This window comes from Nyctibius grandis, chromosome 8, assembly GCF_013368605.1.
Source record: "Nyctibius grandis isolate bNycGra1 chromosome 8, bNycGra1.pri, whole genome shotgun sequence".
Classification (NCBI taxonomy): domain Eukaryota; kingdom Metazoa; phylum Chordata; class Aves; order Nyctibiiformes; family Nyctibiidae; genus Nyctibius; species Nyctibius grandis.
Window position 1 is genome coordinate 10,764,460 of NC_090665.1, and position 27,919 is coordinate 10,792,378.

At 43.6% G+C, this 27,919-nt stretch overlaps 1 protein-coding gene across 2 annotated transcripts in view; it reads right to left on the reverse strand.

The window, feature by feature from the left end:
• The window catches only part of DIS3L2 (DIS3 like 3'-5' exoribonuclease 2), a 198,602-nt gene that overhangs the window by 108,230 nt on the left and 62,453 nt on the right, over positions 1–27,919 (reverse strand). For both annotated transcript variants that reach the window (XM_068406001.1, XM_068406002.1), the window contains 4 exons: positions 26,137–26,371; positions 13,124–13,230; positions 11,690–11,937; positions 4,807–4,980 (listed from right to left, as the gene is read on the reverse strand). In XM_068406001.1, coding sequence (XP_068262102.1) covers positions 4,807–4,980; positions 11,690–11,937; positions 13,124–13,230; positions 26,137–26,371 — 764 coding nt within the window. The remainder of the gene's footprint in view (positions 1–4,806; positions 4,981–11,689; positions 11,938–13,123; positions 13,231–26,136; positions 26,372–27,919) is intronic.

A 27,919-nucleotide genomic window follows, 5' to 3' on the forward strand; every position in this document is an offset into this window, starting at 1 on the left:
CCTGAGCAGCCTGCTCTAGTTGACCCTGCTTTGAGCAAGGGTGTTAGAGTAGATGATCTCCAGAGGTGCCCTGCAACCTCAACCATTTGGTGATTCTCAGGAGTTCAGAGCTGCTCAGTTGAAGTCAGTCAGTTTCTGCTCCTCAGACCACATCCATCTTGTAGATATTTCAGAGTTTCTTGCCACAGCACCCTTTCTCTGCTCAGTATTTTTAGCTCATTGTTTTGTATTTTGCCAGCTGAGAAACTGCAGTTTGTAATTTTACCTTCAGCCTCATATTTCTTCTTAAAAGTGAATACAATGTCCTGTTTATAATAATAAAATCACTAGTTGGCAGGATGACATCAAATGGAAAAAGAGAAAGCAACTGGAAAATTTAGAGCAAGCAATTTTGAGTGCCAAGTTTCACATTTGTAATAGTCCAGCAGAGGTCAACAGGCTCACTTATTATTAGGCAAATGGTAAAGAAATAGATATCCTCAAGTTCTTCCATGTTAGAGTATATAAACCATCTCTACTTGAACAGGCTCTAGTGCTTTCCAAAAGAGTGATGTTATACATTTTCCACAGTAACACCAACAATGAGGGACAAGCAAAAGGCAGAACTGCTTTGCAAAAAACGGCCTTTTTTCTCTCTCCAATATTTAGGTTTTTGTTTCCCACTATGATCGGACTTTCCTGGCTTTAGTTTCTTGTCCTAGTTAAGCAGTAAAGGAAACAAGAAGATATGAATGAAATTAGAAACATTTGGAATGAGTCTTCGAAATAGCTTTTGGGTTTCTTAGATTCCTGGCTACACCTCTTCAAATGGCCTCCTTCTCCAGCCCCCATCTCCTGCACCCACCTCTGAAATTTGCATTTCCTCCTTTGCCCTGACCCCTCTTCTGTTCAGGGGCTATATTTTGTCCCACACCACTGAAACACTAAGTGCAAAGCAAAGCAAACAAGGAAATGAAAATTACATGTTGAAACACTGGAAAAGACCGGAAAATGGTTGAAACTTTGCACCCATCAAAATTTGTCTCTATGACACTAATCGTCCAATGTTTCTCTAAAAGCAGAAACCAAACACTTCTCAAACTTCTAAGGAAAAAATACCAATTCCAGTCAACCTGAATAATAAAATGAGAACTCTAGTCCTATCTGTATTATCACATTTAAAGTCTCTGGAAGGGAAGTTTCCCCAACCACGCTATTCTGATACTTTATGAAACTTCATGCTCTCTGTGAAACACAACTGCAGCATGCAATGCCAACACCGAATACTTGCCTAGTGCTTTTCATTAGAAGTTTTTGGTGCTCTTTACAAACAAGTAAGCTGGGAGAGCCCGTGAAATACTTGCCTAATTTTACAAATAGATAAACCCATGCAGGTAAAGAGCAAATGTCTACGGCAAAACTGTGCACTAGTGGCAGAGCAGAGAGTTAAATCAGCTAAAACATTTCAAAGCCATCCACGAGGTTTGGATCTTTTCTGCCTTAAGTAATATTAAAATATTATGTAAACCTTTCTTTGTGAGCCATTACTGAAGAAATGAGGGGAAAAAAAAAAGATCTCTTGGAAGCAATTCTGCACAGGCTATGTAGGTGAGATCACAGTTGCTATCCAAACAGACTATGCATGGCAAGAACAGGCTTCCTGTAAAACTGAAAGACTTGCAGGAAGATCAAGGAACGTATTTACGAGATGGCATGGACAAAATATCCTTCCCTCCTCTTGCCCAGCCTCAGCAGCTTGGTGAAACACATTGTCTCACTTTCATCTAAAACCACACTCACAAATGCCTCCAGTGCAGAACCTCTACCTCCATGCTCTACACACTGACTCACAAACAGACCGGACCACACTTGGGATACCGGTAGCAGAAGACAGGTTACCTTTCGAGGAGGAAAGGGTTGTTTCCCGTGGTGAAAGGAAAAAAGGAGAAGTTATCTCAGAAAGAGGAAACACCAGAAAACTCAAGACTTTGCTCAGGTTTCAGTTCCAAATCCCAAAGGCTTTATGCACGACCCTAGAAAATTTACAGCTCTGTGTTACAGAACTGGAGAGGATTTGCTACAGATGAAAGTATTTTTAAGCCAAACTCTAATTTATGTTTACTCTAGTCAGGTGAGCGATGTGTAAACTGAATTAGGATGAGCTATTTAGAAGTGTTAACATGGCTGTTTCAGGAAGAAACAGGAGCCTCTACTTCACTGTAATTTATCTTATATTGTACTCTCAAGAGTACTGCACAGTACCTGGGGAGCCTGGCAGATCAACATCCACAAAGTACAGCAAAGATGGACACTCACAGAGGCAAGTGCCATTGAACACGGTGTGAGCTCCCCTGGAAAACAAGGCACAACTCCCATGTGCACCCAGACCAGAGACTCAGGTTCAGATATCCTCCTCTGGATGCCAGCCTGAGCCAGTGTGTGCCGGCTATTTGTACCACACCGTACACCACAACACGCTTACTGCTGACAATATGAAAGCTAATACTGAATACCACGTTAAAGTCGAGCCACCTTGGGACCTGTCAAGAACAGCCTCTCAAGGTCTGATGGGGTGAGACCAGAAAAGATGTCGGTCAGGTCTCCAACTGCAGGCCCCCATTCAGCTACAATTCATGCTACATTTACTAATAAAACTCATCTTTTTCTGGGTAGACAAACCTCTCACTCTGAGGAAAAAAAAAAAAAAAAGATTCATCTGTATTTTACCTTCCATAACTAGAAGTCTCATGTTATCTCCATATGTATTTAGACCACAGACTAGTTAGTCAGCGGTGTGGCAGTTGACATTAAAAGGATTAGTAAATTAAGCTCAAATAATTGTCTTAAAAACCTTGACTGTTAAATGTTTATATTTGAGAGGATCAAAAGGAAATCTACTTTGTAGTGTGCACTGTGGTCGGGAAGGGGCAGAGAGGGATTTAAATGGCTTAACTGCAAAACTGTTATCACCTTGATAAGTCCCAGTGTAACAATTCAGCAATAAAAACAATAAATGCACTTGGAATTTGTTTCCAGAACTGTTTGTCTGACTGGAGACAAGTCAAGCTCTTTATTTGCTTGAAAGAACTTGGTCAGAAGAAACAGAGAACGCTACTGAAATGTAGTCAAGAATATAAAAATAAGTACTTTCCAGTGACTTCTGAACTGCAGCTTTCAGTATCCTTTTTTTTTTTAAAGCTACTTGAAGTCTACAGTCTGGATCTGGTATCTGAGTGTTACCCCTAGTCAATCAGGAGTGTGATTCTCCCTTGAATTATTCCATTGTATGGCAATGGAAATCCAGTAAAGCTGAAGCAGTAAGGAGGTTACAGGCTCCGGTGCAGGATTAGGTCCAAAGTAACACCTGAAGTCCAGGTACAGACACAAATGGCTGCAATTTATCAGCTTATACACTCAAATTGCTAATGTCCATGCCAGTAACACAGATAAACTAAGAGGGAGAGAAGCTTGCTATATGCATGCAGGTGGCTTGTACCGGTGCAGTGCCTTGAGGAATCAGGCTCATGGGGCTGTTTCACCTCAGCAATATGCAAGAAAGCAATGAATTCGCCAGCTGAGACAGGATGCTCTAGCGTAAGCAAGGATGGGACTGGAACACACTGTATCATCTTAGCAATGCATTTATTGTTTTAATTTCTCGCACTTTCCTTTATTGCAAAGCAAGGTTCTAAACAAATCACTTTTCTTTTGCCTTTAAATCTTTTCTAGCAAAGACGTCTCTAAAATCCGACACTTTGAAGCATAGCAAATCCACTAGTTTTTGGTAGACCAGCAATGCCAGAGTGTCTACCGCCCAACAGACCGTGAAGTTCCCAAAAGCTGGTGGGAGCATCACTGTTACAGGGATGTGTAATGTGAGGTAGATGTACAGCACAAAGTTGCCAGGCTGCAGGGAAGTACTGCATTTGCCAGCTGCTAACCTGATCCAGAGCTGTCATAAACTCCACATGACACCAGTTCTTCAAAACAGAGAAAAATGTTGAGGCTAGACAGGAAAACGCAGGACAGTCTCTACCTGTGCTTAAGTTTCAAAGTAACAATGTCCAAGATCATTTGATCTGCCAGGCATTCAGAAAATCTCTGCTATAAAACTACCACTAAAATACGTAATACATTCCAGACAAAAACATAAAGCTTTCAGATTAGGTGCCAAACACCAAATCGTCAGTTTTCAATAGTTCTTTTGAGAAAAAGCCTCTTTGCCTCACAAAATACTTCTCCAAATAACGATCTTCTGGGTTTGTATGTACTTTCAAGAGCAGTTTCTTTCCATGCTAGGACAGGTGAGGCTGCACCTTGAGTACTGAGTCCAGTTCTGGGCCCCGCACTTCAAGAAAGATGTTGAGGTGTTGGAGCGAGTCCAGAGCAGGGCGACCAAGCTGGTGAAGGGTTTGGAGGGTCTGACCTACTAGGAACGGCTGAGGGAGCTGGGGTTGTTTAGCCTGGAGAAGAGGAGGCTCAGAGGTGACCTTATTGCAGTCTACAACTACCTGAAGGGAGGTTGTAGTGAAGTGGGAATGGGCTGCCCAGGGAGGTGGTAGAGTCACCATCTCTGGATGTGTTTAAGAAAAGACTGGACATGGCACTTAGTGCCATGGTCTAGTTGACAGGGTGGTGTCAGGGCAACGGTTGGACTCGATGATCCCTGAGGTCTCTTCCAACCTGGTTGATTCTGTGATAGGTAATGTGTCATACAGTACATGTAATAAAGTCAGTGCCTTTTCACAGTGTGATGAAAGCAACACAGAACCAAACAACCCTGCACCAACCCAAGAAGGAGTGTGAGACCGCGCTTTTTGTTGTTACCTTAAATCTCTTCTTTTGGCCAGTTCTCCTGGTGAGATAACCCAGGGCAGGCTCTGGGGAAGACACGCCAGGGCTTCAGGGGAAAACTCAGAGAAATCCACACCATACTCCGTCAAGATCCCTTCCGTTTCCGGCTCAATCTCCCCAGCCTGTCCAAGACTTTTGGCCAACTGCCTGCAGAAAGAAAGAAAAAGATGCTTTTTTTAAGTTTATAATTACTACTGTCGTGTTGTTACTGTCCCCGTAGAGAGGCTGCTGAGCCTTCAAACATACTCTTTCACTCATTCACTTCTCCTTGAGTTTTGGCAGAGGACTTAGCAGGAATTCAGACCGTACCATGACTTATGTCTGCTGGAGATGCAAAACGCTAGCCAGACAGTACCCTGTGCTGGTTCGTGTATCTCATTGTAAGGAGATGTTTTATATTATTACGTTTTTGCAGAGGTAAGAAAGTGTCAAATTTTAGGAAAAAAAACACATCCAACAGGGATAAGAAAAGCACAGCCCTCCACACAGGCAGCTCTAGCTTTACACATGGCTGGTTCCCTGGAGATCCTCTTTCCTCTCCTCACCACTGAAAAAGGTGACTCACCCCCACTACCTGAAATGGAGAACAGGTTCCCACCAGATCCCAGACAGCTCTGAGGAAGACAGCTGTGCAGAAGACAGCTCCCAGGGAGCTCGGCACACTGCTCTCCATCCCAAGGGATACACATCTCTGCCTGGGCAAATGGATGTCCTGTGAAGACATAGGTGTGAAGAACCCTTACTGTCTTCCTTACAGGAGTCGCACACACAGAAATGCCCACAAATCATCTTTCCAACTATTTTCCAGTCTCTTTCCAGGATCTAAATGCTCCCAGTAGTTTGTTCCTCCTCTCCCAGCTAAGCAGAAGCCTCTGAACCAGAAGCCAACTGGAGAGGTGCCAACGATCTAGAAGCAAGTCATAGACAGGGGAAATTGTCCCCCACATGCTAATAGTCTTTGATGAAGCATTCTGCACATGTGTGGATGAGGCTGCTGCTCTATTATGCCTAGAGAAAGTTTCCATCTGCTCCAGTGCAAACCCCAGCACACGTTTGTCTGAGCGCTTTGGCATCAAACAAGAGTTCGGTTCTGGACACAGCACATAAACTGGGACTCCAAAGGAGTGGGACATTTGTTCCCCTCCCTACCTGGTTAAAACACTACATGAAGACTTATGTCCCATGGTGGCTCCCCTTGTCCCCTTGCTCACCCCTAGATTGCTCTACAGTACACAGAGGTAAATTATTGTTATTTTTTTTAATATACTGCCATTAGGGCAAATGGGACATTACAGCCAACAGAGATAACGCTCCTGACCCAAGAAAATTACAACTGAAATTAAGGCGAATCCATCAAAATATGACACAAAAGAGAGGGGTAATAACACAGTGCAAAATCAGCCACTCTAATAAGTGTTTTTCCACTGCATAAAATACACAATCATTATATTGATACTTCTGCTTTAATTCCAATGAGTGAGAACAGGCGCTAATTACTTTCCAAAATTGGGGCCAAAACAGTGCACTTGTCATTTGGACGAGCAAGATGCTCTCAGGGCTTCAAATGTGCCATAAACCCACAGAACAAACCCCATCCACGCGGTGCAAGCAAGCCCATCTTCTTTATGGGAGCACAGCTATCTCTCCTCACAACGGGAAGGGCTGCGTAATAAACCTGTCACGTTGTGTAATATGCTGGAAAGGATTGCGCGCTTCGTTGCGTGGTAAATTGTAGAGTTCACATTGCCTAGCTTTAAAATAAAAATGAAAACAAGGATAAAAGATATTTCCCTCCATTGTTTCAATTTTATGTACAAACTGTATGGCAGAAATACGTGTGCGTTTGGCATCGAGGCTGAGTTCTCTGTTCCTGCAGCTTTGTCCCAGTCTGATCCTTATTTTAATGTAAATAAACGAGGCATCAGTTTTATCTCCCTCTCTCTCAGCAGTAACGATAAACCAGAGAAATCACTACTTCATTTCCAATGTCTGGTGTGGAGCTGGGAGACTAAGCAAGGATGAGCCCGTGGGTCCGCAAGCCCACCAGCACCACCAAGGACGGATTGAAGAAAAAAAAAAACCACGAGGAAAAGAGAAGACATGTTGCCCTACCAAAAAAGAAATGGCAAGGGCTTGAGTCTCAGGTGCCCATTCTCTTGGAAGGGCAGAGCTGGGAAGTGCACCAGGAGGGCAGCTGGACGGCTGCACGACAAGTCATGGAAAGCACCTCTGAATGCCAGAGTGCTTTCCAGCTCAGTCTTGAAACCCATGTTCTCTTGATCCGTTTACTGAAATTAGATTACGAACCTTAAGGGGTTTACCCAGAGGCCTGATATAGGACTAATATTTTTTTAATAGTAATTAACATTTGATTTACAGTGTTCCAGGGAACATTTCCCAAGTACCTTGAAATAAAAAGTCCACAACTGACTTTAATTGGGGCCATGTTACAGTCACGCAGACATGATGACTTGCATCAGAGCAAAATCTGACAGGACAGCATGTGATCAAAGGTAACACGTATAGGATCACTGATGGCCCGGGAGTAACAGTCAGGCTGTAAAATCACTCATGGGGCTCTGCGGCCACCAAGGGTAGCAAGAATAGTTCAAGAGGCTTATAAACAACAACAGGCACAGGGCCCAGTGGCAGTCAGACGTCCAGCCCCAGGGAGTCACGGTGTCTGTGGCACCCCAGGCTTGCACGTATCTCTTTTTTTTTAAATGTTAAAAGGTAAAAAAAAATTATGATGGTTACAGATATAAACATTTCTTTTCTGTGATGTTGATGGAGGAGCGTTAGGGCATGCTGGAGGGTTCCTTGAATACCCTTGGACTGATGTCAGAGACAGGAGCAGCATACACCGACGGGAACATGCTGTGGTCAGGGCGTTGGGCAGCACACAGCGCAGGGTATTCCTCCAAAACAGCCATAGCTGCAAGGTCATTGAACTGCTCCGAGCTGCAGACTCACTGGAGCTCGACCTCCCATGCGTGTGCGCCTGGGGCAGAGCCACACTCATGCTGCCATCTTCCCCTTCATGGTTACAGTGATTGCATCTATTTGGCCACCCATTTCTACAAACATTCGCGCCCTCTCCACTCCCCAGACTCATCTGAAACTGGCCAACGTGTTCAAAGGTTACGTGATAAGAACTCTCCAAAAAGACAAAGCATAATTACATAAGGCTTGTTTCCTTTGGAAAGCTGGGCAGGCTCCCAAATGGGAGTGAATAACCTCCATGGGGACTTAACAACCTTATTCAGTCTCTCCCAGAGCAGACTTGTCCAGTCATCCTACACTGAGAGCTTCTTTCAGCAGCAGCAGAACATCCTACACATCAATAAGCCACTGGTCCTAGAGGAACCTTGTACAGGAGCAGGAGAGGGGACAGCAAGGAAGGCCATCCAGCTGCTCCCACCACCCAGGGCCCGGAGCTCACAGGCAGAGCTGCACAGGCTGCATAAAGCCCTAAAGTCCCAGTGGAGATGGCAAGATGTCCGCAAGGCTGAGCATCATAGAGACAGAAAGCTGTGTCATAGGAACCTCCAGCACCCAAAAGTGCAGTCCAGCCCCTCTCTGACCATGGAGCTGCCTCCACCCGCCATCAGAGCGCAGGAGCAGCATGGTGCTCCCCATGAAGGTGGGGCCATCCCACACTTCAGAGCTGTGCCGAGGGAACGCAGCTTTACTGAGAGACAGTCCCAACTGTAAGAAGCTGTTTTTTCCAACAGAGCTACACTGCTTGGGGATCAGACCTTCCCTCAAGCCTTAACTTGAGCTACCTGAGGTTTCCCCTCACACCAAATACACTTGTGAATTAAAAAAACAGAATAAAATGCCAGAGGTGAAAGGAATTCAAGACACTTCGATGGCTTTGGAAAGAGCGACAAGAACATCCTGCAACGTCTCATTTTATTGCAAATGCCATGACAAATCTTGTCACCTTGACAGACCAATATCTAAGGCCCTGAGCTAGAATAGCCACAAGCCCCATGTGACACAGAGGGAATCAGTGATTCTACATTTTACTACTAGTTTGGGGTTTTTTTTGTAACAGTCTCATCCATCATCATACGTGGGGACAAAAAAAAAAAGATTCTGCCTTAACCATCTCCAAAAGTGCAGAGACATCTGGACTAATTCTCCAAACAGCTTTGGACTCCAACACTGAAAAAAGGTCCCCAGAAAATAACTGTATGTGGCAGTACTTATTTATCTGGAAAAGGAGAATATTTTGGAGCTATTTTACTTTACCCGCTACCTGAAGTGGGTACAGTTAAATGGCATTTCACTGCCACGGTAAAATCACTTCACATGCAGGAGGGAGGACAGCAGCACACGCTCAGGGCATCACCAGCGGGACATGGAGACATTAGTTCCTCCCTGCTCCTTCCCAGCACAGTCGGGGTGACAGGGTGGCCTGCAGAGGTGACAGTGTCTCACTGGTGACCACCAGGTGGCAATCACGACACAGAAACACACCCCCTTCCCCAAGGGGACCTCCAGGGACTGTCAGGTTGCCCCTGTGCAGGTGACCTCCCTGGGTGGCCAGTGTCACCACCAAACTCTTGGCCAAGGCATCGCACTGCTCCAGACACACACAGTCACTGTGAAGACCAGAATATGCTGTGAGCTCTGCTTGGAAATCTGGCACTGAACTTCCCAAGGGAAAAGGAAAGTTGAGGAAGGTGCATGACCAGCCCGGGGAAGTTCAGCTGCAGGATGGAGAGTACCTGGAAACACCCAAGGTATCCAAGGGAATGACTGCCAGCTATGGAGGCAGTTTCCCTCATCATACTTGCAGCAGACTTAGATGGTGCAGAGTGATGACCTAAAGGCTCTTTAGTCCAGACACCTTCAAAACCACGGTGGTGATGCCAAAGGGGTATAAAGAAGCCTGTGGGCAGAACTAAGGGGTGCACAAGAAAGTTCAAAAAACAAAGCATGCAGAGAGCTTATAAACCCGCCCAAATGCAAACAGGAACTTTTGGGACCTTCAAGAGGTTCCCTTGTCTTTCAGTGTTTAAACAAACATGTACTTATAGTTAAAAACAAAACGGGTCACCAAGGTTTTATGCTCCCATCTCCACAAGGCACTTACTGAAGTGCAACCGAGTCCCAGAGGAAACGGCTATGTATGAAGACAACCACGGACGTTTTCTTTCCTGACAACACCCTTTACATCTTGGAAACTACCAAAACTGAAAGATGAGAATATAGAGTGTGTCAGAAGCACAGAATAAGGACACACACATTAGCCAATGAAAGAAGGCATTAGCCTATCCTCCTAATTTCCCCTGTTTCTGCTGAAAAAGGGGGTTGTTCATGACACAAAGCCAAGCAGTACAATCACCCTCCGGTCTTTTTCTCTGTTGGAGTCAAAGAAGACAAAGAAAATCTCTGCCAATAAGAAGCTTAGTCATAGTGAAGTTCACAGCACAGCCAGCTCCTAGTCAAGTGGGACTCAAAGGGAGGACACTTCAGTTCATGCACTGCAGTTTAGCTAGGAAATACTGAGTGACTTAACGGCTCATGGGGCTCTCAAAGAGTACATGGGAAACATGCTATTACTGGGCACACAAAGCAGCCACAACTGATAACGAACTTAAACTCAGGGAAACAGGGACTTCAGTTTAGTTTACTTTTAGTTCTAGGGCTGATAGACCTGTGCCAACATACTTACTCTGGAAAAAAAAAAAAAAAGTTTTATTTAAGTTTTAAGCTCTACCAGGAGTTTGAGCTGAGGACTCCAAAAACTGCAGGGCTGACACTGTACTTCAGCTGTGCTACCCCATCAGAAGAGCTTTGCAAGGGGAAGAGAAAAGTTGGGCTTTATGCCCAACTCCCACTACCGCACATGCTCCAGATTACATCCAGATCCCCATCACATGTAAAGTTTGACCACAGCATTGCCATGGGGTCAGAGTTACCTCTCTGGATCACCAACTAAACCAGGACTACTCAGTTTTTCCCAGGATAACTGAATAGATTTATCAATGTCTACCATTTCTTATTGAGATCCACCCCATAGGAAGCAGTATGGCCACTCCAGGTGGGTGTTTGGCACACTGCAACTATTCCCAAGAAAGAGTGAAAATCCTGAAAACTACAGGGTCTTCCTCAAGGAGAGGCAAAATGAACTTGCAATCTGGATCCAGCCCAGCATAGGCCATTTGAGTAGCCCTGGCCTAAAATCTCATCTTTCATGGCAGTGCCTGCAATTTGAACTCTGGACAGCAATGGCTTTACGGTGCCTCCTGAAAAGCACAGAGTGCAACACCCTTCTCAACTGCTTCAGGAGTTAATGAATCTTCTCTTGATTTCTAGTATCCTTCCTTGAAGCAATGCAAATTTAAAACCACAAAAATCTGTGACTTCTTTCTACTTCTTATCAGTAAAGGCTTAAAAACCAAAGATGAGCCACACAGTTACTGATCTTCCTCCTCTGGCAGAAGTGAAATGTCTACACACTGTGTACTACCTTTACACAATGGGAGGAAGACCGAAAGGCTGCCAGAATCCCATGGTGCTTGTGCTGGTCAGGCTAAGTACCTGTGTGTGTTCCCTCTAGACTGCAAGCTCTTCTGAGCAAAGACCTTAGGCTCGTTAACACTGTGATGTGCCAGCACACTGAAGTAAGCACCAAAAGAAACTAACATTATGTAGCCATGAGATTAACTAGCGATGAGCTATCCTTAGCCTCATTGCAGTTTATCCACCAAATAGCAGAGGGATAAAAGACAAGTATCTTGTTAACAGATTCCTGTCTCTATTGCATGTATCAAATTAAGTTAAACCAAGAACTCTTGACTAGAAATCTCAGTCACCTCTACTTCCAAAGACAGCCACATACCCTGTTGCAAAGTTGCTGTCTTCCTTCCAGTCCACTATGCGACAGATGAAGAGCATATTTGAATAGTCCTCAGGCCTGGTCACAAAGTCTGGAGGGCAATCAGCCAAGCACACATAGGCCCTGGGCACTCTGTGGTCCACAGGTGAGAACATGGCACACCTCTTGAAGAGTTCACTGTTCTTGTCTGCCAGAAGCTTGATGAAGCCTGTAGCTGCTCGGGAATGCTTCTTTTCCAAAATATAGACCACCTGGAAGAGGCAAAGGTTCCTACAGTTAATACCTTCAGAAAAACTTATTTTCTTTAACAGAATAGGGATACATGGAGGCTTAGCAGAGTATCTGGAAAAATCACAAGGCCTATATCATGTTTTCCCTGTGTGCGTATATGTGTGTGTGCATTTTCTGACTGAGTACCTACTTACAATGTATTTTCCTTGCCATCTTGCTCATGGCTATAGAAGAGCTAAGTGCCTTCCAAGTGCTAGCTCTCTACAGCAATTTTCTTGATTACAGAACAAAACCAGACAAGAAGCAGATGCTTCCAAAAGCAGGGAATTAGCCACAACATACAAGCAACTCCTGTAAAATCTTTCATTTGTATCCTCGGCCTGTGATTTCGACATTCAGCGCAGAACAGGCCAGTCCAAAAACGGTGCCGCTGGCGGATCCAATGCTAACCACAGGAAAGGATGTGCTGTGGGGAATCTGGCAGTTCTCTCCTCCTCTCTGTGCTTTCTGAAGTTAGGGGTTATTTTACCTTTATACAGGATGGCTTTGAAAAGAATAATAAATTACAATATCACTAAATAACTGGTCCAGAGAGGTGTTCATCCAGGCTATATTTTTGTAGACCATAATAAATCACTGGATAACAGAAACATTATAGCAGATTTCCTAAGCTTATACAGAAGAGTCCTTCCAGAAGGTTTCAGGAGCTGCACCTCTGTGCGATTCTGAGTGCTGGAATGGCCATGCTGGTTGTGATCAGAGGGCAGCCCAGCCCACAACAGGGACCAGAATCAGAGGCTGCAAGGCAAAGCACAAGACGTGGAAGAGACCTGACCCAGCAGTCCTTTTCTGGTCTCTTAACATGCAGAGATTGACTCAAATCTTGAACCAACTTCACTAGCAGCCTTTCCAAAGTCTGTAAGAATTCAATTCTGACAACTTTGGAAATCCTGACACTCATATTAGTATCCAATCTTTTTTCTGAATCTTGCTAAGTAATTTTGCGTAACAAACAAAGGGAATTTAAACAAGGATAATTGTTAAAAATAACAAGAGACTTGATTTTTATCAGATCAGACAATTACTCTTTGAAATGAGAAATGAGATTCAAAGATCAACAGATGGAGACTACAGGGCAGCCAGGGCTGATGTCCTTCAGCCTTTGGAAGCACACACGTGCTCGCTTGTCACTCTCCATGGAGTTACCTTGGCTGTCCTTTGAAGAAACTTATCTGGGAGGAGCCTGGGATCATTCACCTTGGGTCCATCATCTGGCTTTGTTCTGTGAACACCGCCGATCCCAACAGCCTTTTCTGCATCAAACAAGACAAACACAACAGTTACTGTAGCACATTTCCATCATGAATTTGTGTTGGGCCTTTGCTGTAAACTACAATACAAGGTGCATGCAGTAGACTTATTTGAAAGGAGAAAGATCTCTCAAGTGTTAGAATAGCCAAGCACGAAGCAATTATTTATCCAGACCACCACAGAGAGCAGCTATGTGTTCATTTACCATGCAGATCTTCTGAAAAATAACAAAAATCAAAATAAATCCAAACTTTACAAGTACAACTACACCAGCCATAAGAAACAAAATGGTGAAAAACACATTCTGTTTATTAAATACTACGAACTACATAAATTTCCTGGCATTTCTTAGTTAGAGTCATTAACATTATATAAATAGTCCACTAAGTACATACGTTCATTTAATACTTAATTTCCTTTAAAAATGTTAAGCAAGGTTGTAAAACGCATGTTCATCTTTGAAACTGAAACCATATCTACTAAGTCGACCCTCTTTGGCTGTGGATCACGACTATGGAGAAGTCTTATAAAGGTAATTGCTGTATATGACAAACAGCTCCCTCCTCCTGAAATCTCTTCACCAGATACTGAGAACATTTAAATCAATTGTCAACTAATGTCTAGTTTGCAATTTTCAAATATTTGAGTATCTGAGTTTGGAAGTATCTACTGTAGGTGGCTGGCACGCCGGATGCATTTAGTGTTTACAAACATCCGAAGTGATCTTTGCCATGGAGGAGGCTGGTACCGGTTCCTTCTTGAGCTGCATCCCTGCTGAGAGCTCGTGGTTCCCGGCCTGACAGTGGTTTTTGGATGGAAACATCCACGCACTCTTCTCTGGAGGGTTCGTGGAAGATGGCTGCCTTTTTCCACTTGTATGGCAATCGCATCCGTCTCAAGCACATGTGCTAAAATCAGGCCCTGAGTGTTCAAAAGAAATTTTGCTGTCTTAAGGAGAGACTGTGGCGCTGACTGCAAGTTTCAAGGGACATAGCTGTCACTGTTTCCCTTAGAAGACAGGAGATAAAGCAATGTTTCGCTGAAGACTGTGCTCCAGCAGGCCAACGGCGCTCACGCACGCCAGAGAGCCTCAAGGAGAACAGCGGTGACACACAGACCTCGGCCCCCAGATGACACCCATCTGTCCCGCAGGGACCCTCGACAGAGGCTGCTGGTGACATGATGGATGAAGGGGGCCGGGCTACAGGAGGGGAGGCTGCAGCTGCCGGCAGCACCGAGCAGTGCCAGGGCGCTGGGGACCAGCCCTTGGGGGGAGCCGGAGTGGCAGTGGGGGGCAGCAGCTTGCCCCGAGGGGAACGGCTGTGCGCTGCCATCATGAGGGCACATTCACAGATGGTCATGCTGCCGCGGATGGTCTGGGTTGCCTTCGGGCAATGTTACCCCAGCAGTCGTTTGACAATGACGGCTATCGTCCTAATGACAAACTCTGGTTCTCATATGCTGCTAATTATCCCCAGCTTTGCCTTCTGATACAAAGCTCTTCAGACTTCGCCTCTCCCCAGAGATAAGCTTTTTCAGAAGAATCTAAGTGACTTTAATTTTATCTTTACTGACTTGCTAGCACAGCTGAGAGGAGAACAGACAGATATTCAGGGGTTTAAACAAAAATTTACTTTCCTAAAAAAAGCGGCAGTAATAGCAGCAGCAAACCCCTTTCTCTCTTACTTCTACTGAAATGAACTCAGATGTGCCACAACCGGGGTTACTATGGGATAAAACTACTCAGAGTTTCACGGTGACAAACAAGCCAAGGAAAAAAATTGTTTGGATAATCATAAACAGTTTAAAAAGTGGGGATACCCAAGTTACACACCTCATTTGCTCGCCTCCTCTAAGCTCTTTGCCAGCTAAAGGTTGTACCAGACAATCAGTTAGTAAAGAATAAAAGCAAGGAGATGTTTTCTTAAAAATTTGCAAGCCATTGGTTAATTGTTATGGGTTTACAGTGTGCCAACCATAGAGACAGCTAGGACAAAGAACGGGACGATCTAGGACAAAGAAACGTTGGCAGGCATGGAGGGCAAGGGGAGGTTGGTCGCCTCCCAAAGGCCATGCGCTCAGGCACACCTGCCACAAGCCCAGGGCTCTACTGGAATGAACTCTCCCCCACTGAACGGCACATACTGGTTGGAAGAGAAACCAGATCTAAGCGTGTCTGGGAAAAAAGCAAGAGCTGCACTCACTGCTTTCCCAGCGTAGAGGAACAACAGCAGCGACTCAAGGCCCAGCAGGCAAGAATGAAAAGAGCACCAGGAGCCACACGAGGAACGTGCCCTTGTTAGCGCTGCCTTCTTTCCATTTCTCCTTCCAGCTCCCATTTCTCAAAAAAAGTCACTTGCATTTTTGCACTGAATCAGCTTTCCCTGTCAAAGCAGGAGCCAGCAGTGTCCTTGGGAGGTATCACACACATGCACGCAAAAGCACAGAAGCACCAGGAGGAAGCTGTCATGAGGAGCAAGCAAATAGGTAACCAGGGCTTCCTATGCCTGGGATGAAGAACAGGCAGGGCTGGGACATTTTCCCCCACCCTGCTGAAGCTGAACCCCATGTGAACCCAGACCAGAAAGCATTTCAATTCTCACTGTGGCACATGGTAGAACCTGCCCTTTTCCTTCACAGCCAACAAAAACCAGGGGCCTTTGACTGGCTGGAGAGTACCCTCCTCCTCAGGGGGCTCTCCAGTTTCAGTATCCCTCCCAAAAAATCCTGGGATTATTAGAGACTCCAGCAGACAGAGGCTGGGATCTACAACTATACCATCAACAGAATGAAAGAAGGAAGCAAATCCCAGCCATCTACTTATTCCTGCTCATGTTTCTTAATCAACTTCAGTATCTAAAAGGTCATTACATACATTTACTGATGGACAACGTTCCTGAAACAAGGGACAGGGAAGAAGACACACGAGGAAGTCTGCATTCTTGGGGCCAAGAGATGTGGACTTCTCTATAGCTTGTAGCTGCTCCTTTTGAAGTCAAAATTCTGTCCCTACCAGGGCTGCATTCTAGTGCTTGAAGGTCTAAAATAGCAGAGCACCAGCACTGAGGGCTCCCTGTGACAAACTCCTCTGCTCAGAAAGGTCAGCTTCCCACATCCAGCGTCCACCTGGCTCAGTTGTGAAATTTCTGCACAGAAGCCTGAGTCTCAACTGAAGTATCAAGACAGCTATAAGCTGCCATGAGAGTCTGGTAGCAGAGCCCCCTAAATACACTTTGCACAGTCCCTGCCTTCTGGTGCACATCCCCCTTCCCTCCAGCGAAACGGGAACTTGGTGGGTGGGTGGGCGGAGAGGAGAGGTATTGGGGCCCCGCCAGAGACTGATGGTCTAGAAGATCTGAGCTGGGAGACACAAACATCTCCCACAACAGGGCAGAGCCACGGAGGCAATCCTAAAGGAGCGTTAACTTGTGAGAGGAGCAGGAATTTTGAGCACGGGAGGTGGGAAGAAACTCCTTGCATTATGCCAAACTAAAAATTAATTATTCTGACCCCTTTACTGCAGTGGTTATCCAATGACCATTCAATATTTCCACCCCGGGCAAAGACATGTTTTCTGAGAAAGATTTACTATGTTAGCTTGGGCAATACTTCATAAGCTTATCTTACAGTGAAAACACACTTCAGCAACTAGGATCCAGTGAAACTGCATTATAATCTCAGTGTTTTCCTTTCAGCGATTATCTGACAAACCAAAACTGTAATAGCCTTACTTAAAAAAAATTAGGCACTAGATACAAAAAGCAACTCGAATTAGTTATGTTATTATCAACAAAGTAGATCCAGGACACTTGGAATTTGCCTCCTTCTGTAAGAGATCAGTTTAGGCAGCTTCAATACACACTGAGATTTGCCTGACAGGCATTCCTAGGTCAAACATTATTTTTTTTAAAGCCTCCCCCAAAATTTCCTTTTACAATTAAATTACCATGGCATTAAAAGGTGGCCAAAGTGGACCAAAAGTCATCAGACTAGAATCCTGATTACTTGTGACAGATCTAAAATTATTTTCACTAGGTTTGCATTGGTCACTGTGGAAATTTGTGATTCTGTCCAAAAAGAATACAATTAAAGATGCAATATCCACTTGCAAATCAAAATATATCACAGTTTCAGATCTCAAAAACAACTCACTGGAAAAAAAAAAAATCTCTCTCCCTGGATGGAAAGAAACAAGTTTTTTTAAAAACTAGTTCAATGTTTGCTACTTCAGCTAGGAAAAAAAAAAAAAAATCTACTTGAGAAGTTAGTTGGCTTACTCTACACAGGCATATCTAAGAATCCCATCAGAAGGCATTATTGCTATGAAGCTTTTAAAAAAGAAAACACTGCTCTTCAGCTCAGTGCTCAGATACCAGCACATCTGTAAACCTTTCAATAGCCAAGTCTGCTACTTACTAATGAAGTAACACTGCTTAGGTTCTCTGATGTCTGCTTCAATAAGCAGTTTTCAGCATATTATGTTTTAGTACCAAATACATAAGAAAAGTGGTGTAAAACAAACCAATTTATGATAAATATCTCAAGGATTGTGTGTCACACTCAAAAAGTAAATGTTTTGGGAAATTCTGTCTATCTCAATACAAGAGACATACGGAAATGAAAACTCCCTTTAACCAAAAAGCAACACGTTCGAACGCATGCACAGGTTTGCCCTTGGTTACACTATTCTGCTACAATCTTCATTTTTAGGGACAATGAGAAGGAAACATGTTGCTGTTTAGAAGACTGTACAAGGGCTCTTCACATTCTGCCACGGATGTTTATTCGCACAGAACAGGTTTTTCCTCCGGAACACAAAACTGATGGTAGGAACCAGTGGTTCACATCATACTTGGTCCTCCCTTCATCAACTAAACCAAAATGTAATTTTTTGAGGATCAAAGCAAAGGGATCTGGTTTCTTAGAAACACCTGTCCTTAGCTGAATGATTTCAGTTCCTACAAAGTTATTCCAGTACCTACATAGGTAGGAGCTCTGAGCTGCTCCTGATCTTGGCAGATTTCTCCCCCATGGAGTCTGCACTACAGAAGTCCAAGTGAGCTCTCTGAAGCTTCACCTGGCAGACCAAAGAGTCTCTCCTCCACACCCAAAAGGCAGGGAGGAAGAAAAGTGCCGTTTCATTGGTACCAGGTACTATCCAAAACTGGAATTTATTTTAAACAGGCTATAAGAAGGCTCACTTAGGAAAATACAATGCAAGAAGCAGCACTTTGTGAGTATTTATATCTCCACACACAGAGCTTTCCACCTGTGACGGAGGCAAGACAGGTATTTCACTGTGACAAGACTGTTAAGCCAACAGCTTTGGAATTTAACACATGCAGCCTGTCCAAAATCAGCCTAACAGCCCCCGTGTGCAATGCGAGGGCTCTGCGGGTAAGAAGCAAAGCTGCCCCAAACCATGCAGCACTCCCGAGCTGTCTCATCACAGAGCTGTGTGTCTAATGAACAGCACTAACTTCCTTCGGTATGTTTATTTTGAATACTCATTTACGCAGACTCACCCTGCCACAGCTGTTCATGTCTAAGCACCTGAACTCACAAACCTGCGTGCCCAAGGCACAATGAAGATGAGGACCAGGAGACTCCGATGATTAGCAAGAGGATTTTTGAAGATGTACAGGCAGGAGAAGACCCTCAGAGAGGGAGAGGAAAGGCATAATAACAGATGCGTACAGCAGAGAGACAAGCATCTGCAATAACACAGAGCAAAGGCAATGTGAAGAGGCGAGTATAGCCAGCTTCCTTACACACACAACACAGCCAAGTATATAATTATTTACTTATATTTAGCCACCTCCATGAGGAAGAATGGAGGAGATGGCAGAATGATGAGACAGGAGTGTCACTTTTCCTTAGAACCTTCCAAGCCTGATCCACAACAAAGATTCAACATCATTTTGGGATCATTTGGGAAGCTGCCATCTAGCTCAACAGATCAAATCGTAGCTTTCTCAGTAGCCACATACCATTACTACAACCACAGCACGGGTACTCAGGCCTCCTGGCACTCTCACATCCTTGAGAAGCTGCCAGTCAACAGGGGGGTTGGAAGCTTTATTGCAACAGAATTAAACCTCCAAAAAATCAGGCAGTGTTGCAGTCTACATAAATACAGTTTCATTACATTAACGGCAAGTAAAATTAAAATGTTACAAAAACATTTCCATTGAGTACTTTGCCTGTCTACTTAATGTTCTTCCTTCCTGTATGTGCGTTTGTTCCTAAAGTGTGTGTGTCCACTTTTACTATTGCATGGAAAATATGTTAGCTGAATGAATCCTCATCTGATTCATCCTGGAAACCTTGCTGCTAACAATGACCATACTCTAATATGTTTATCTTCACACTCACCGTTCATTCTCAGTATCATGCCCTCTCCCTTACTTGACCTAAACTTGTAACTCGAAGGAGAAACACAGGTGAATTCAGGAACATATGGTAATATGCTGATCTTAATCTAATTCCTGTTACCTAATTGTGTAAGTAATTTTTTTTTTGTCTTACTTAAGAAGTCATTTGGGGGTCAAGATAACTTGCTAGGGAAGAACAGCATAAGCAGCTTTCCCAACATTAACTTCCACTGCAGGCTTCAGCTGTGCAACAACAGAATAACTGGAGCTTATTCAGCCTGTAGCATTTAATCAATGCAACCGTAAAGCCCAATTTGTTCAATACCCGTAGAACACTTTTCTTAAGTTGCTATACTGTTTATTCTTCAAGAATTCTATGCTCTCATCTAAGAAAAGTTATAGCAACAACTAAAAGAGCTAGATCCAGAGACCCACAAACATGAACTTAGGATAAATTAATACAGAGCTGTCTCAAGCAGCTGAAACGGCTCCAGCTTCTCTGCTGGTTTTCCAGGCTTCAGCAGAGTGAAACCGATCTGATTTTTGACAGTTCCACCTCAAGGATTTCTATTAAAAGCCGTGTAACTGAGAAGATTTCCTGGTGAGCTTTCACTCTGCTGTGGCCTAGAAATGTTAAGAGCTATGCAGTGGAGACGATCCATCTCCAGAAAGCTGCAGGCTAGGAAAGAAGCGTGAAGACTCCTTAAAAGCACTCAGAGTAAACGGGAGCCTCTGAAGAGGAGGGAGAAGAACATTCATTCCTTCCAGCAGCCAGTGACATTGGTGGGCTCCAAATTTGTCAGACATTTCATGGCAGCTAAACAGAAAGAAAGGGGAACCTGAGCAGAGCAGAGGGACAGCGTGCGGTCCAGATTCTTGTCACCATCATCCTTTCCCTACCAGCCTTGGCCAAGGAGAGGAATAGTAGTATCTCTCTAAACTCTGCCTATAACAATATGAGACACTGCTAAGGGCAGAAGGATGCCAGGTGCCAGAAGAAGACACAAAAGGCAGGTAGGCACCTTGTCAGAGAAGTGGAGAGGACACAAAACACAAGAGGGGGCATGGAAGTGCATGAGAAGGTGCAGAAGTGCAAAAGAGAGATTAAACTCTAGATTATAAATACTTTTTTCTCCTTTGCTAGAAGGATCCAAAAACCTTTCTAAGCACTGACTCTAGAGCATCATCTTGAGAAAAGAATGGCTTAATGCATTATCACACAAACATACAGTGAAGTTACCAAATGTCACCAATTCTGTTGAGCCAAGCCATCCCAAAATACTCAATAACAGCCTCCAGCCAGTAGCAGTGTGGACACCAAGCAATTTTAGGTTATAATTTCTGACCTTACCAGGGCTACTAGAGACTGACAGTCACAATTGACAAAAAGAGATCAATCAGCATCCACCTGGCCAATGCTGAACAGACAGGGAGGCAGAAGCAAGTTCTGCAGCAGCTCCAACCCAGATTCTGTTGACACTACCTATTAACCACCAGCTATTCGATTCATTTTTCCATCACACAAATGGCTGAGTTAGCTGTCAGTTTACTCTGCCTGTAAATGAGCTATTTCTACTCAAACTTCATTACGTCAAGGCAGTGAGGAAGCCTTGGACATTCACATATTCAAACTCTGATTTGCAGAAGTGTAGGTGGAAGTGGAAATCCTGAACAAACACAGCTATCTGATTGCTGCCAGGGCAGCCAGTCCACCAACTGGATGACTTCTGTGAGCCACCCCGTGGGAAGCAGGATATTCTGTGTATCTGGTAAAGTAAGATCTCTCCTGAGAAGAGCTGAAAAAAGCTGAGCAAACTAGTTTGACTAGGATAGCTTTTGGCACAGTGACACAGTTTTACAAACTTTTATTTGACTATCCTTTCGCTAAGAAAGGCTGAGGCACTTTTATGAGCACAGCTGCCATTCTCAAGAGTACAAGTAGCTGCCACTGTTCAGTTGCTGATGTTTCTTTATCAGAGTAATCTGATTCCAATATTTAACAAGAGACAGCTCACATTTGTATGAAACTCATGTGACAACGCAAGTCTGTGTAGGGATACAGCATCGTAAAGTATTCTGTACAGAACATTTTGCACTTTTCCTGGGTTGGGAGGATACAAAGAAGTTTTTTTTTTATTACATATTGAAATAGAGTATAAGGAAAATCCTTCTACTGCAGTGACATGTCACAGAAATAATGTATTCTAGCTCAGTACTAAGCGATAAGACAAAAGTTACATTACCTCTGTGGCAGTAGTCAATGTGAATGAGGATTAAGGAAAAGAATTACAGACCTGGCAAAGGTCATATGGACTGGTGGATGACTTCTCTGGATAGCAGTGACACAGAATAAGCTGAGGTCTCAGGGTAAAACACGGAGGACTTGCATGTCAATACCAAGCACTACAGAGAATTAATCTTTTCTGTGTACACAATATTGTTCAGACTCGTGCCAGGATGGTATTGCCTTGTTCTTTGCCTGCATTTCAACAGGTCATAGAAACCCCGGTGAGGGCTTGAAGGACACTAGTAAAGGAGCTGAGAAACTTTCTTCAGGGTGCTCACTCTTACTGTCTTTGTAAAGAAAAAATAACAGAAAGTTTGTTCAGCATGTAGAGATATTTACAGCTTGGAACTACAGCTGAAAATGCAAGAGGAAAGAGATTTCCAACTTTGCTAAAAAAGATGTACCTCCAATGACCAAAACTTAACATTAAGACACTCTACCTTTGGAACTGGACAATACTGCTCTTTGCATAGAACAGCATGCTGGAGAGGAAAATGGCTCATCGCTTCCTAGATCAGAGGCTTTTCTGAAGATAATCCTTAACCCAACTTCTTCGCAAGAAGAGTACAAAAAAGCGGAGCAAACTCGTTTGACCAGGACAGCTTCTGGCAGGGTGACACCAGTTATGAACTTTTATTTAAATATCCTTGAGCAAAGCAACTGATGCACTTTTATGAGCATAAAAACTTTCATAAAGTACATGGGCTGAGAATTAGGCTGCATGGGATGGTCTCTTCACTTCTGTGGACTTCCCTCTTGGTTATCCCACCCTTTCTGGGGTCTTAGGAAGAGAAGGGCAGGAACCATAGCTCTCATAACCGCAGCACTTAGTGAAGACAGATCCAACATCTGAGTCTCAGCCTGCAGCCCCATGCAGAACAATTTCTACCAGTTTGCTTTAAGCCCCACAGAGGCATAGGAAGCCCAACGTACAACGACTTCAGGGAAATTCAGTCCACTCAAATCTGGGCCGTAGCCAGCGTACACAATGTTTCATGCTTCTGACAGCAGGGGCCACCCCCAAATTCTTTGCCCCAGCATGTAACTAGGGATGGAGGGGGTGCCCGTGCTCTGAAGAGGAACAGAGACACAACAAGGGATGGGACACAGGCCAGGGTAGAAAAGATATCAAAACAGCGTGCACTCCCAGCGTGACCCACAGTGCTCTTATTCGAATGACACGTCTACTTTTATTCTTCATGGTTCATTCTGACCAGCAGCAGCAGAACAAATGAGCCAGCAACAGAGATATTGCGTAATTCTACTCCTCCGTCAGAAAGGACAAAAGCCATCTTGCAACTGCAGAGCTTGTGTATGTGCAGAAAGATTTGAGCACCTTCTCAACATGGCTCTGTTTTTTTGCCCCTGAATGAGTAAAACTTACTTTCGATTCTAATACAGTAGCTATGGATATTTTTCACCCCCAGAAATCTGGTGGGTTTTTTGTTTAGTTTGGATTTTGCTTAGGTCTTATATATACATGGATCTTTTTATATACATATATGCACACACATATATGTATGCATATATACATACATACATAAGTGCACATGAAAACATGATAGACTGTTTCTTCATTTTATTTTATTAAATATGATACCCTTGAGGGCATCTTTGTCCAGCTTGAAACCTTCAGACTTCCCTAGGTTAGGGGAAAAAAAAAAAGAAGAAAGCCCACTACAAGTGTTCATTTAATAGTTACACTGGCCACAAATTATTTCTCCTGCTCCCTTCTGTGCATAAGGCCATGCAACGAGTCTGTGTAATAAACCCTACAAAGTAATGCTCTCGAGGAAAGTAAGGAAAGCACTGGTTTTGGTGGGTCAGTGAGAAATCCCCCCATGGGATCTCACCTCCCATCCACCTCTCTGTGTTTTCCTGCAGTAGTTGTTTCCAGCAGAAGGGATGCAACATGAAAGAAAAGGCTCATATGCAGTTATCTTGAAAGGAAAGTTCAATAGCCAGCACCAGCCAAGCCGCCCTCCCAGGGGAGGCCCACGTTACACAGGGAAGGGCACTGCCACTTGCTACAGTCCAACCCTGCAAAGCACTCTGCCTCCCGATGCTGGTACCACATTCCAGTGGCTGACCTTAGGAAGTCCAGTGGATATTATCCTCTAAGGCTAAGTTCTGCCTTGAAAAAGTGTATGTTTGGTCCTTTTAAAAAAAGCATTTTGAGCCACACCTGTGAAGGCTGAATTTGGCAGGAGCTTTTCTTTCTTCATGACAGTTATCACTGATGCTAGAATAACTATAGCTGTTTTCCAGGCAAGACTTAAAATCTGGATAAGTGATGATATGAGAAATTGCATGAAAGACAGGAAACAAGCCAAAGCAATCATCAACTGCTCAAAAACACCTTCAGAAAAAGCAGCATCATAAACTTTATATGTATAAAAAAGGAGGGCATTAAAAAGCAGAGCAAGAAGAAACTAGAGAAAAATCCATATGGTTTATATGGCCAAAGAAGTTGAAGCAACTATTAAAAGAGGCGATAGCAAAATACAAACTCAGCAGAAATCTAACTGGCACATCCACACCAGCCACAAGGCTTGTTAAGTACGAACACGGAAAGGCCTTGAAAACAAAAGAAAACAGTTGGCTTAGGCAACTGCAATGGAAAAGTAGATTAGATTTCAACTGTGTAGACAATAAACTGATCTAACATTTGCCCTACAAATATTCTCCATAGATAGAATTAAATGGCAAAAACCACTCAGATGGCACAGATTTTAAGACATGACTTGATAACCTCCAACACAGGACACTCCAGAGCATCTCGAGGAACTACGACACACCAAGAAAAGTAAGTCTCATCAAGCCTTTACACTAAAGCACAGTCATACAGGTAAAGTAAACATTGGCTCAAGTCTGTATTCATTTTAGATGCTGGTGTCAAACTACAATGTATTTCTCTGAATTTTAATTTGGCATTGCTATCAGGAGCAACAGAGATGCAACAGACATGACATGTGACTCAGGAGCATTTTAGGAGATTTAGAATTGTCGAGTCAAAGTGGTAGCTCAACAGTGCAGCTATAACACAGTGTTCAAGACTGCAAAAAAGATGGGGTTAATAACTAGCTGTGTAAAACATCTGCAGACAAGACGAGTAACTCCCAACTCAAGCCCTGTGCTGTAAAGTAACGGAACAAGACAGAAGTTGGTTCACGTGCCTTGGCAGTAACTCAAAGACAGTGGAGGTACCCAGAAGGAAACAGCATCATGAACCGGTGAGGCGGCAGCTCCATTCACGAGCTGAAACCAATGTTTTGTCATAAAAACTACACCACTTCCACTCAAATGTTATTTCCAGTTTTATTAACAGATGGGTGTGAAAAATGGAAGTCTACCAACAGTATAGGCAGAGATCTGTGCATCTTCAAAAGCAATCTCTCAGGAAAACACGAGGTATTAAATGGAACAGCTTTACAACCACCACCAAGATTTGTCAGAGACCAACAACTACTTATGTCCTAAGTTACTGCCATCTTTTCTGGACAACTGGGGCATGTGTCAGGAACGCACCAGAATATCTGTCCTGGCAAATTTTTCACCAGCAGCTGAAGGAACATGTTAAATGTGCCAATTGTCAGAATCCTTTCAACACACAGCTCTTCAGGAAGGGATTTAGTACTAGAAAGAACATGCAAAGAGCAGCATAAGCATAGTTTGCGACAGGGAAGCCTATTTTATTTTGCCCTAAGCAACACTTGATGGTTTGGATGGAATTCAGATTCAGAATAAAATAGGTTTGCCTTCAAAACAGATCGCATAATTGGCTTTAGGTTTTAGTGCAATTTTCTTTTTAAATGGACCAAATCTTTAAGTTGCTCATAACTCAACTGTTTGAAAACAGCAACAAACCTAACTGCCCCCAAGGAAATATATTCTTATCCCCAAACTGAGACACATAGATTGGCCAGCCAAGCTGCGACGAAGGAAACTACTACAGCAGCATCTTGAATTAAACAGCAACCAGCAGTCCCCAGACAGCCCCGAGAACTAAAAATCTAAAGGTGTGACTTCTGTTTCACAGATTTACTTTGCATCAATCAAAACTACATAAAACCCAGTTCTTAATATCCATTCAAAACTATGAAGGCAGTTTAGCAGAAAGGGATAGAAGTGATAAGGCATTAAGCTTTTATGCCTGTATTTTATATCTTGCAGCAAAGCAAGGCAACACGGTAATACTTCAACGGTTTGTTCAAATCAGGTTTAAATCAACAATCTGATCTACTCACCCTTTTCACCAGTATCCAGGGTAAGTTTCTTAACGTCATCGGTCAACGTATCCTGCAAGTGGTCTTGTCCATGCTCTGCATCGTTATCATCAAACTGAGCTTCTATAATGACATCTGGACTTTTAGCATCACCTTTCGCTGTCTCTTGAGGAATGCAAGTCCCCAACATATCCTCAGGGACATCTGATTCATGCATGGCTTCTGTTTCTTTGTCACTACCATCTGGCTTTATTACCTGAAGGAGCAAGGGATTAAAAAAAAAGAGGTAAGCTAAATCACTGGACTGAAGAAAGAAAACATTATCTTTCCTTTTTCATCTGCATCCCCAAGGAGCTGACAATGAATTGTGGGTGGCTGGTGGCACACTGCAATTGCTGTGTAATTAGCCACAGATATTGCACAATCAAAAGAGGTACCTCAGTAGGATAAAGATGGGAACGGCACGGCTTTTGCAATACCTCAACTGTGACAATAATGTATCCAAAGCGTATCTAGAGCATAACCATACAGTTCCTGCCAAGCCTTTAATCGGCTCTCCAGAAGCTGGGAGTAAGCACAGAGAGGGAGGAGGATACACTACAATTTAATGAGTTGCTTAGACCATTGTTCACCAAGATACACTAATCATCCTGGGAAGTCCCAAAACTCAAGCAGTTCCAGTGAATGCTGGGACCATGTCAAAGCACATCTCTGGGAAAGCTCCCCAACACACAATTAGGAACAGACTGAAAAAGTACAGACCAGAGAACACGGTGCTCTGCGACCTGTGGAGGAACTGGACTGTGGCAGCTTGTTAAAGCACCAAGCTTTACATTTCTTGTAGGCTCTGGTCTTTTTGTTTAAAGGCACTCGATTATTACTGTTACTTCTACAAATCTACTAATTAAATTGCTGAGAGGAATGAACTCAATTGAAGTACAAATTACTTAACCGTTAACTAACTGATAATTCAGGTAAGTAACTCTGACCACTGCTACAGATTTGTCCCCACTTCAGTACAGCAATGGCATAAGGGGAGGAAAAACCATATGTGTGATTACATCAAACAAAATCATGAAGAACCCATGTCCCAGTAAAGTAGACACCAGATCTGGATGGCATCCCTCATTGCATGTGACAGACGCAGAAACTGCTCCATCTCATTATATTTGATTACATCAAACAAAATCATGAAGAACCCATGTCCCAGTAAAGTAGACACCAGATCTGGATGGCATCCCTCATTGCATGTGACAGACGCAGAAACTGCTCCATCTCATTATATGGAGCCAAAATGTTTGATACCTTGGATACATATGCCTTTACTAGCATCCTTCATGCAACCAACAGCAAATTGCAAGCACCTACCTGGCCCTGGAACCTAGATCCAGATTTTAGTTTCAAAAGTGTTTAAGTTTCACTCAAGCTGTGGTACTTTAGTGAGATTTAAATCAGCACAGAATAAGAAATTACCTACTAAACATTAAAATCACAAAGAAACTGGGTGACCCCATTCAAATGCCCTCCCAGCAACTGAGCTCTTCTCCAGCTAATGCTGGTGTTCGCGAGGCAGGTAACTTCCTGGACATGATCCTCCAAGGTCCCCAGTCCTCAGCATCACTAACCCAGTACATGACAGCAGCAACTCATGCCACCAGCAAGGCAAGTGAAGGGCCCTTTAAAAAATGCAATTAAAAAAAAAACAAAACCCACCAACTTTCTGGTAAGATACTTCACATGATATACATAGTCACTAGAAATAAGCACAAATAGCCTCAACAGGTCCTAGCCGAAGACAACTGTT